This window comes from Urocampus carinirostris, chromosome 7 (genome assembly GCF_059441175.1).
Source record: "Urocampus carinirostris isolate Australia breed hairy pipefish chromosome 7, RoL_Ucar_1.0, whole genome shotgun sequence".
Classification (NCBI taxonomy): domain Eukaryota; kingdom Metazoa; phylum Chordata; class Actinopteri; order Syngnathiformes; family Syngnathidae; genus Urocampus; species Urocampus carinirostris.
The window spans coordinates 13,318,241-13,330,427 of NC_142355.1; the positions used below are offsets into that span (position 1 = coordinate 13,318,241).

Consider the following 12,187-nt stretch of genomic DNA (forward strand, 5'->3'; position numbering starts at 1 on the left):
GACAATTACATTTGGCTTCCTCATATACTTAGACTATTTTTTGAAACTAGATAAATATGCTACAGAGCCCTGTGCATATCATATATATATATATCCAGGTTCACAAAGATACAAAACGCAGCGAGTATTCCATTTTTTTTTTATAACAAAGGTTTTGGGCAACATACATTTATGACAGCCAAGAGTTCGAATAATTACCACTCAAGTCCGGGGGTTACAATGGCCCAACCGCATCTCAGAGGCAAAACACCCCTTCTTCACTAGTATTTAATCCAGGGGTGTCAAACTCATTTTACCTCGGGGGCCACACGATAGAACAAAGGTTCTTTCGGGGGCCGGACTAGAATATTAGAGAGAAACAAAAAGGGAGAAAGAAAAAGAGAGAAAGAAATAAGACAAAGTGAAGGAGAGAAAAAGAGAGAGGGTGGCACAATGAAAGAGAAAGGGAGAAAGAGAGAGAAGAGAGAGGGAGAAAGAAAAAGAGAGAAAGAAATAAGACAAAGTGAAGGAGAGAAAAAGGGAGAGGGTGGCACAATGAAAGAGAAAGGGAGAAAGAGAGAGGGAGAGAGAATGTGGGAAACAAAAAAGATATAAAGACAAAAAGTGAGAGAGGGGGAAAGAAAGAGAGAGAAAGAATGATATCTAAAGGTGAATAGAAAGAGAGAAAGAGGGAAGGAGAGAAAAGAGAGGGAGAGAAAGAAAATGGGAGGAGAGAAGGGGAAAGCAGGAGAGAGCAAAAGAGAGAAAAGGAAAAATGGAATAGAGAGCAAAAGAAGGTAAAAAGACACAGAGAGAGAAAGAGACACAGAAAGAGAGAGAGAGAGAGAGAGAGAGAGAGAGAGAGAGAGAGAGAGAGAGAGAGAGAGAGAGAGAGAGAGAGAGAGAGAGAGAGAGAGAGAGAGAGAGAGAGAGAGAGAGAGAGAGAGAGAGAGAGAGAGAGAGAGAGAGAGAGAGAGAGAGAGAGAGAGAGAGAGAGAGAGAGAGAGAGAGAGAGAGAGAGAGAGAGAGAGAGAGAGAGAGAGAGAGAGAGAGAAATAGATTCAAGTACACCGTCTTTGTGAGACGCACCTGGCTTTGGCAACATCAAGTGGACATATTTAGACCTGCAGCTCGTTTTTCTCATTCGCTTCTCTGAGCGTTGTCTCGCGGGCCGGATTCAATCCCTTAACGGGCCTGATCTGGCCCCCGGGCCGCATGTTTGACACCCCTGATTTAATCCAACTTTTATCGCAAAACACCGTGCACACCTCATTTTAAAACCATGCCCGACACTGACAGTAAAATCCAACATCAGCTCTTGCTTTATTTTCCACTTGGTCCATCAGCTTTCATCTTACTTTTGGCAAAGGTGTCCGGTGTGGAACATATTAGGATTAGGTAAGAGGAATGGGGGGTGGTGGGAGTAATAAAGAGTGATATAATGCTCCGCCCTGCAGGTTTTTATTTTGTTTATACAGTAATCCCTCGGTTATCGTGGTTAATGGGGACCAAAACCACCCGCGAAAAGTGAAAATCTGCGTAGAAGCGACGCCCCTTCAAAAATGCTTGAAAATAATAATAATAATATTTTTTTAAATTATTTTTTTATTATTATTATTTTTTAGACCCGGTTAATGGGGACCAAAACAACCCGCGAAAAGTGAAAATCTGCGAAGTAGCGATACCCTTTCAAAAATGCTTAAAAAAAAAAAAAATATATATATATATATATATATATATATATATATATTTATTATTATTATTTTTTAGACCCGCGAAGCTCTGAACCCGATAACGTGGAACCGCGAAGAAGCGAGGTCCCACTGTATTTGTTAGTGTAGCATTCAAATGATCAAAGGAAAAAAGTCCAGCTCCAAATATAGTTCAAATACAAAGCCCAACCCCAAAATAGTGGTAAAAGGGAGTTTATTTAAGAACTTCTAAGAAATCCATGTACTGGCGTGGACATCATTAATGAGCTGAGTGATACTAGAAAGAGTTGTAAATTCCGTACAGCTCCTTTATCAATGATTTATTGTGCCTTGACAGAAGACTTCCATTTCCGATAAAAGCCCCTAATTATGTGGGCGAAGCCAAAGCAACTCTTAGGCCTGAAAGACAGAAGTCCAGGCTTATTTAACCTCAAACTGTAAAGTGTATACAGCCCACTTTTCATTAAAAAGCTGTGAGTCACTGAATATCTGTTGGTGGGCTGCAAATGCCCCCGAGGCTGCAGTATGGACACAGTTTCTGCTGCACTGTTGTGTTTTACTTACAAAAATAAGGATGTTCCATGGCCTCTGTGGCTGTCAGTCTCTGTTGGTGGTCGTAACGAAGCAGCTTGTCCAGAAGGTCCAAGGCCTCGGGACTCACTAAGTGCTGGTTCTCCGTCTGCACAAACTGCTCCCAGCGTTTCCTGCTCTGTCTGCAACAAATCGATTAAGACAAGATTTTCTTTATTCAATGACTGGTGCTGCAGCTTTCACACCAGATTTTTATTCGAAGATTGCAGTAATTTTAAAGAAGGTCTATTGTAATGTCTTTGTGATCTTCACATTTGACAAATTCCTCATTTCAGGAAATCTGTGGTTTAAAGCAGAGGTCGGCAACAACTGGCTACGGACCGGTACCGGGCTGTGGATCGTTTGGTACTGGACAGCACAAAAATAAAAAAAGTCTGCCTTTTTTCCTAATTTTTTTTGCTTGTTCCTCATTTATCCGTCACCCCTCATTTTTAGTTCGGGTGCACGTTATACTGCTGTCTTAGAGCAATATATCACCGTAATTGAGCAATGATTGAGGAGACAAAAAATATAATTGACCACATTTGCTTAGCATTAGATGCAACGGAAATCGAACCAGGGTCATGGATGTGAGAGTGTTGAAGCTAAACCACTAGGATTGTAAATGACTATAAAAAGGCATTAGATTGTATCCTTTCATTACAATATTTGAACTCACGGTGCCACGTTATACAAAGTTGTAATGGAGTATTATGGGAAATCGTTCAGCCAAAACAACATTGTACAATATAATAGAGTAAAAATAGTATGGCGATCTGATCAAATGTGATGCCTTTTCCTATGTCGTTTGGATCCCTAGTGGTATAGTGATTGCACAGTGGATTTGCGTTATGGTTTTTAATATTGTGATTATTGAATCGTTTCTCCGGCGCCGTCACGAATGGCAGCCACTCCAGCAGCTCCCGTGTTATTTTCGATTGTTCTCAGCTCAGGGATGCTGCTGGAAAAGTGAATTTCCCTTCGGGGATGAATAAAGTATCTATCTATCTATCTAATGGGCCGGAATTCAAGAATATCGTCAGACATTAAACCAATCCATGGAACAGAAAAGGTTGCGACCACTGGCTTGAAAGGACAGCACAAATTATTTGGCCAATGGATGACGCTTTGTTTTGTCACGACACCGAAAGAGTGCTAAAAAAGAACAGAAGAATACTTACTACGTAACAATTATTAGGCAAAAACAATTTCAGGTACCTGTAGCAGCAAGATTACAAATATGTCAGCTCGCTCTAGGTGAGGCTTATGTATCTCTCTCAATTGCTATTTTTACTTACAATGCAGCCGCCACGTTTTCCAACACTTCAGAAAATCCATCACATTCCAATTTCCATTTTGTTTAACTGCTTAATTATTGACTTAATTGTGTATTTAGATCCGTGTGGGTTTTTTTTTTTTTTTACTGGATTCGTAATTGATTGTCAAGTCAATGAATCGGAAAATTATTCAATAAAAGCGTGGCTCCATTAGAATTTTCTGAATGCTATTCAACAAAGCAGGGGTCTCCAAAGTGGCACCCGCAGGCACCAGGGTGCCCCCTAAAACAGCTGAGGTGCCCACAGAAGTGTTCTGAAAAAAGCTCAACCGTATTTGTATTTTTCATTTGTTTTTTTCTTTTTCAAACATGTTGAACTACACAACACATCATAAATGAACAAATTACCGAAAGAGCCAAAAGCTTACTTGAGTCCCGGTCCCAAAATATCTTTGTACACTTCTTCCAAAAATCATATAAACAAATCATCATATCTTGCATCATTATAACAATCATTTGTTAATTAATTTAAAAATGATCACTTTGATTGATTCACGGTATACCGGAATATTCTTCTTACGCTCTAACAACAATATATTGTGTTATACCTGAGACAAATGGGAATTTTCTGATTAAAAAAAAAACCACAGCAAGAAGAAAAAAAATAGAACTCAGAGATATCCAGAAATCCAAAGCGATAGCACAAGGGAGTGAAAAATGGAAAATTCCAGAGCAAGTTTGAGAAGCGTCCTTTCTTGTGAGACTCCAGCAGAACACTGATAATTGGGTAAAGTGCTGGGTTAGTGATTTTCTAGTAAAATGTTTTTTTTATTGGTTGGAGTCTAACCCTACTTCCAATAATTAACCTGGCAATAACATAGTAAAAACATAGTACCGTAAATTCCGGACTATAAGCCGCTACTTTTTTCCCAAACGTTCAACCCTGCGGCTTATTCAGTGATGCGGCCAATTTTTGTAATTCTTCTAACGGCCGCCAGCGGCGCTCGAGTACAAATGGTAAGATTTAGACCGCTGGAATATATGCGCCGAGGAAGACTGCAACTTCTTAGCTTGTGCACAAATTAAATTAGCGTAAACTTACCCTCATCATGCAAATTGCAAAAATAAAGGCACATGACGCAGCTTTCAAGCTAAAAGCAATCGGGCAATCCGATGAAGAAGGAAACAGAGCTATTGCACGTAAACTTTACTTTGCGAGCGTGTTGCTAGCGTGTTTTGGAATAAGGGAGCCTGGGACGACGTCTTTATGAAAAATTTTCCTTCTGATGTTGAGGAAGATGACTTTGATGGTGTCAGTTATAAGGAGGAAGATGAGGATAGTCCACCGTGATTTTTACAAGTATGATATATTTTTTTAACAGACCCATTTACTGTTTTGCGAGCGTGTTCCTAGTAGCGTGTTGCTACTTGTCACAGTCACGGTTTGGGATGAAAGGTATATTATTATTATTATTAAAGCTTTGAAAACTCTCTCGGTGTACCGTCTTTCTTTGTAAATATGTGTAACCATGTATAATATGTATTTGCAACTGTATATTATTGTAATGTATTTATTTTAGAGACTTATTCTGGATATGTTTTCCACGGGCGAATCAAAAAGAAGGGGCGAAAACAACGGGGGCTGATGGGAAGCTGAGTAAAGGTGAGACATGTTTTTGGACGCAGCGGACAATAGTGGATATATATTTTTCCCACCCTTACCTTTGGAAATATAGACTTTTTTTCCTTGGATTACTTTCAACGGGACCTGGACTCTGCAGATCTGCATCAAACCTTAAGTACCGGTATTATTTTCCATTAATTTTGCCGGTTGTGGTTATTGGACTGTGTACTCTATGTTCAGACACAATCGCGGGACTTAAAGTCTGGTTTGGGTTACTTTTGTGATTGTGTTACATGTTTTAATGTCGGGTGCACGCGGCTTATATACAGGTGCGGCTTGTGTAAGTACAAAAGCAGTTATTTTCTTAAAATGTGGTGGGTGCGGCTTACAATCAGGTGCGCTCTCTAGTCCGGAATTTACGGTAATAACATGGTAGGTTGTTACTTCATAAATGAATATCAAACTTTGCACTTACTAGCAACAAAAAGTAGCTCTCAGCTTGAAAAATGTTGGAGAGTGGTGTTATAGAGTGAACTGGTGGCGTCCTCTATCGATAATTCCAATTAGTGGGCTCAGAATTTCGGAATAAATATATAAATAAAATTCATCTAAACACAAGGTTAAAAAGTTACATGAAGTAGTGTAAATGCAAATTTCTAAACTGACAAGTATTTAAAAAAAAATGCACATTTATGTGTTACTCCATATATTTCTGCTTATTATTTTAATCAATAGTGTTTTTGTATTTTTTACCACTAGGAGGTGCTAAATAATACACACAGTCCCTTTGAGCTTGATTTTTGTGACAAATTTAACCACAACAAACCAACTCGTGTCCAGTGACTTACTGTCCTAGCAGATCTTTGAAGCGAGGATCCAGTTCAATGTGGTATTTGCGCAGGTAGCCGAACAGCTCGTCTGTCCCCAGAACTTTGGCGATTCGCACCAGCTGCAAATCCATCCCGTGCTTCGAGTTAGACAAACGAGAGACACAGCCGCCGGAGTGAGAAAATACCTGGTCGTAGTTGTCCTGTCCGTGGAAGAAAGGCTCTTTCTGGAAGATCATACTGGCGAGCATACAGCCCAAGCTCCACATGTCCAGACTGTAATCGTACATCTGAGGGGACAAAGTCCACAAGCGGCACTGCTAAGGAGCACGATTACTGTAAATTACGAACTACAAGCCACGACTATTCTTAACGCTGCAGCATTTAAATATGACACGGCTTCTTTTTTTTCTTCATGGCGGCATCGAGGAAATCGGCAAGCTGCTTCTTTTCACAATGCATGTGCTCTAAATACATAACACTGCCAGTGACATCTGGGAAAATTAATGGCACCCTTTTAGATGAGAAATAAGTCCGACATTATTCATATACAGTGGAACCTCGGTTTTCGAACGCCTCTCAGTTCGAACAAATCGGAGTTCGGCCAAAAATTTCAAGAAATTCTTGCTTCGCTGTTCGGTCAAAAATTCGGAGTTCGAACGCCGGTAATGCCTAAGTGCGTACGCTAGAGTGCGATGCTGAACGGCGTTCGGGTCGAGATCGTGTAGATCGCCCCCCCCCCCCTCGTGACCAACTGTTATCACGTGCGCAGTTGCCTCTTTTTGCTTTCGCTTTTAATATCGGTGAACGGAGTGTTTTAGCCCTTAACTATGCCTCCGAAGGTCGGTGCAAGCAGGACAGGTGAAAAAAGAAAAGCTGTTCGTACAACTATTGCCGTTAAGAAAGACATAATAGCTAAATATGAAAGAGATGCGAGTTTCCGATCTTGCTAGGGAATACAGCATGCGCCTTCTGCTGACCACCACAAAGGTAAGAAATCCTATTCATAATTCTTTTCTTTATCTTTTTTTTTTTTACACGTTCGTGTTAGCGTAATCTTTCGTACGGAAGATTCATTTGGGTACATTCAGGGTGTTGGAACTGAGCCCAAAATTCAGGGTGTTGAAACGGAGCCCCCTTTCCAATGAAGCGCTAGCCACTTGTGGTGCTAAATGACTTGTAAACGACCTGATTTTTTTATTTTTACACGTTCATGTTAGCGTAATCTTTCGTACGGAAGATTACGATAACGCGAATGTACGATTAGCCTGGGTTAGCTTCATGTTTGCGTTAAACATTCATGGTAAACATTCAGGGTGTTGGAACGGATTAAAACGATTTACATTATTTTTAATGGGAAAAATGATTTCAGTGATTGAACAAATCGGTTCTCGAACAGGGTTCTGGAACGAATTATGGTTGAGAACCGAGGTTCCACTGTAATGCGAAATAGGAGCAAAACATGAGATTAAACAGTACTTTATTGAGTATCTGAACATACTCACAGTATTTTACTTTTTCTAACCGACAAATTAAGTCCACAATTTATACATCCAAGTTGAACAATAATGGAAGTTATTTTTCCCGATTATTACTTGCCGATAGGTATCCGAACCCCCCGATCCAACCCCTAATGCCAGGCGCCTAGCAGGAAAGCAATTGGTTCCGATCTTGTAAGTCTAAAATATGACTCTGCCAAGGCTCAATCCTATGACTCCTCCAACCTTGGAGCACAGAAAATTCAGAAGGTTCAATTTCCCCAAGTAAAATATTTTCAACTTGCTCAGAATTGATTTTTATATAAGGAACAAATAACTGTTCTATTACAATTCCCCCCAAAATAGGATACAAAGTTATTTTAGTGATGTTTCACACAAACATCGTAGTTTACCAGTGAATGTACTCCACAAAATACACATAATATTAATTTCATTATTCTTATTATCAGAGTATTCAACTGATTGTTTCAATAGTTGGTAACTAGTCAACTAGAAAAATGGTTGTTAGTTGCAGACCTAGTCACTAAGTGTAAAACGCAAATGTGAAATTATTGTGAATAAACGCAACACAGTCGCTGGTAAGAAATATATCGCAGAAAGGAAAGTTTTGATTGATAATTAAAGAAAAAAAAAAAAAAAAAAAAGTATCCTAAGAACACCACGGTTGGGACATGGAGGTGCGGCAACTTCTTACCTGATAATCCACAAGGAGCTCGGGCCCTTTGAAGTATCGAGACGCCACCCTGACGTTGTACTCCTGGGAAGGATGGTAGAACTCTGCCAAACCCCAGTCTATAAGACGTAGCTATGGAAACAAACCATTTGTGAAAATCCTGCATTCATGCACTAATTAGTAATCTACAGAGGTCTCATTTAATTGGAATTTGATTTGGTGTCATTATACTCGAACTGTGTTGCCTTTGGGGTACCTCTCACAAATGATTGTGTTTTTTTGCCCTCTACTGGACATGCTGAAAAGTATGCAATCAGAAATTACTAGTCCACATAAGGGGTAGCTGAGAGCACTCGTGTATGACACGCACCCATAATTTTTTATTAAAAGTGAATATAAAACTAAGAGTGTTTTTTAATACATGCAGAAATGATTAACATAATTTATTGACAACATAAGCTATGAACACAATCCCAAAATTGAGAATGTATTTATATTAAGTCCTTCAAAATGCAATTCATCATTAGACACACCAGTGAGTTGTGTCCCTCGTCCTTCTTTTTTGTGTTTATATCTTACAAGACAACTTTCTGTTCTCTTGTTTCCCTAACAATCGTTTCTGACATCGTTCATAAAAATAGTGTAATGGATTAGAAATAAAATGTAATCCCTTTTTGTATGTTATTTATATCAGGGGGATGCCACATGTGCGGTCTCTTCTCAAGGTTTCTTCATTTTCTTCATGTTGAGGTTTTTTGTTTTTCCTTGCCCTCATGTTGGTTCAGGATCAGGGGATGATGTAATAATAGTCTGAAAAATAGTCTGTGTAATAACCTGTGCAGCCCTTTGAGACTCTTTGTGACTAAGGGCTATACAAATAAAAATGACTTGATTTGACTTGACACTGGTGGTTGAATAGTTAGGATTCTATGCTCTCACCGCCACAACCCGGGTTTGATTCCCGTTGCATCCAATGATTTGCGATATTTTTGACTGATCAATTGTTGGACAAATAAGTTAAACCTCGTGTATAACGCATACCCAAACTTTGAGGTCTTCTCTAGGTAAAAAGTAATGTGCCGATATACACTTCTTTCTTACTTAAGAGTGCAGGGGCCTAATAATTTGGAATGCATTTCTGTCATTATCATGTTATTACAATGTTGTAACCATGTTATCATCAGGTTACTAGTTTGTAGAGTTGATCATTTAAATTTTTTTTAGGCCAGTTATAAATCAGGTACAACAATTATATAACATTCTCTCTAAAATCCATTTCAAATCTCCTCGAAAATCAAAACGACCCATCACTGTTTTTAGAACTAGTCTGTAGGTTCTTTGGGGGCTACCTATTCTCTGCGGGCACCACGTTAGTGAACCCTGGTTTATATTAAAACTATTCATGACTACTAAATCACATTGAATGTGTTTTCTTTTTAAGAAAAGTGACAAGAAACAGAAATCCATAAGTAATTCCTGATATCATTTGTGATAGCAGGTATGGTATGGGTGAGTAACTTTGTCCTATTCTCAAAATCAACTGATTCAATTTACTGTAAATTTTGTCAGCCATTCTTTCATTTATTATTTCTGGCAACAAATTCCACCACGCACGCACTCAGCCGAATATGTGATAGTAGTCACTCAAGAGTACCGCAAACCAATATTTTATTTTTGGTTATTTTAAGGCTCACACTCCCACACGCTTTTCATGTATTTGAGAGACCAACATCAGCTACCGGAGATAGAATATTCTTAGCCAGGAGTCAGAAAAGATTGGGATTAAGGTGAAACCTCAAATAAAATGAGGGGATAAATAAAAGAAGCGTAATCGTTATTTATCTGGATTTGTTTAGCTTTATACCAAGAAAGAGGGGAGAAAAGCCACAGATAGTAAAAACAGACATCTTTAGTATAAAGACAACATTTCAAATCTAATATACTTTAGTATCTCTATAGGTTACCGTAAATTCGAGGATATAAGCCATTACTTTTTTGCTAGATTTTAAACCTACCGTATTTTCCGCACTATAAGGCGCACCTAAAAGCCTTTATTTTTTTCAAAAGCTGACCATGCGCCTTATAATACAGTGCGCCTTATTTATGGATCAACATTAAGTTTTCCAACTAACTTACAGCCGCCGACTTGATTTTCCCCCGAACGCCAAGTAGTATGCGGTGGATGCTGGGATTTATTTACCGGCGTTTCATTGGCTAACCAATGTGTCAATCATCATTTGAATTGATCTTTATTGGCTAAAGTTATTCGGAGGTCAAGAGGCGGATCCTTTTTATCATTTACAGACTGCCATTGGCTCAAACGGCAAACAAAGCCTGCAATTGGCCGAAAAAGACGTGTCAATCATCATTTGAATCGATCACTATTGGCTAAAGTTATTCGGAGGTCAAGAGGCGGATCCTTTTTATCATTTACAGACTGCCATTGGCTAAAAAGGCAAACAAAGTCTGCAATTGGCCGAAAAAGACGTGTCAATCATCAGTTGAAACGATCACTATTGGCTAAAGTTATTCGGAGGTCAAGAGGCGGATCCTTTTTATAATTTACAGGCTGCCATTGGCTTAAACAGCGAAGCAAAGCCTGCAATTGGCCGAAAATACGTATGCGTATAGCATGTGGCTGACGGCATAGAGAAAGCATTTTTTTCTATTCTGTATTTGTAAATATTGTATTCTCCTGGATTTACTACCCTCACGGATATAAGAGGACATTGCCTGCACATTATTATGAACACAACGACTTCGGTGAGCTACTCCGGCTTTCTATATTATCCCTGTATCTTGTTTCAGACTGAACTCGATGTTTCTGTGATAAGCGGTGCAGATAATGGATGGAATGCAGTGTCTATTTTTAAATTAAACTCAATTCCAAGTGTTTATTGTCATATGCACAGTAAAGTTGCGAGCGAAAAAGAAAATAGATACGAAGGAATGGTTATCATTTATTGAATCCCAAGACTTTAACTTTCCGAATGATGGAACGATGCATTTGAGTGACATCTTACGGACACCGCATCCGCACGTGTTCTCGACACGTATTTGCGTCTTTGCAAGCTTTGGGAATGTTAAGGGGGTAATAAGTTGGACTGAACTATCTGACTGTTTTGTCCACGTTCCCATTGTAGCGCCTTATAATCCGGTGCGTCTTATGTATGTCAAAAATAGGACCAAAAACTATTTTTTCGGGGTGCGCCCTATAACCCGGTGCGCCTTATAGTGCGGAAAATACGGTATATATCTATCCATCTACCAGGGTCATATCCCTGGAGAGGGGTGACTGACACCAAGAAATGTTTTAACTTGATTTAAATAACTGCAATGCAAACTTTAGCATTATGAAAAGGATCTATCTACCTACCTACCTACCTCCCTACCCTGGTCATATCTCTCGAGAGTGGTGACCGACAGCAAGACAAACACATACACAAAAACAAAGAAAAGAAAAAAGTAGCAAAAAACACATAACATGACCATGGCTAACCCAAATGCCTAAACAAGTTAGGCATCTCGGGACCCAAGTTGGTCATGCTTTCGTCCTTCCAGATGAAACGCGACAAAAGAAAGACATTTTAAACACTCCGCCTTTAAATTGTGCGGCTTTTTCTCTTTTTTTGTAGCTCACCAAAGAAAATGGCGAGCTCCAACTACAAAACAACGTGGTGACATCTGGCAACATTTACAACGCCTTTAAGAGAAATGTGTCCATGTTTTTCTTATGACAAACTAATAGAGGAGAAAATAGATAATGTATTTACCAATATTATTCATATAATACATGAGCAAAATGGGATATTGGCAGTACTTTGAATATTATTTACAAAACACTCACAATATTTCAACTTTTTCACTCACAAATCAAGTCCTGTATTTATACATTCGAAATGAACATTAAACAATCAAACATGCAATCTGGCACTATTCTCCCCAGTAAGCATGACTTGGCTCTGTCGTCTAGAAATGTATGGCTTGCATTTTACACGATGCAGCCTTGATTCACATTTTCATTTGG

At 39.1% G+C, this 12,187-nt stretch overlaps 1 protein-coding gene across 1 annotated transcript in view; it reads right to left on the reverse strand.

Annotated features, from left to right (window-relative positions):
• csnk2a2b (casein kinase 2, alpha prime polypeptide b) overlaps positions 1–12,187 on the reverse strand; it is a 31,809-nt gene that overhangs the window by 6,089 nt on the left and 13,533 nt on the right. The window contains exons 7-10 of the mRNA XM_088339794.1: positions 8,182–8,292; positions 6,177–6,278; positions 6,010–6,110; positions 2,256–2,404 (exon numbers count right to left, since the gene is read on the reverse strand). Of these exons, the coding sequence (XP_088195920.1) occupies positions 2,256–2,404; positions 6,010–6,110; positions 6,177–6,278; positions 8,182–8,292 (463 nt within the window). The remainder of the gene's footprint in view (positions 1–2,255; positions 2,405–6,009; positions 6,111–6,176; positions 6,279–8,181; positions 8,293–12,187) is intronic.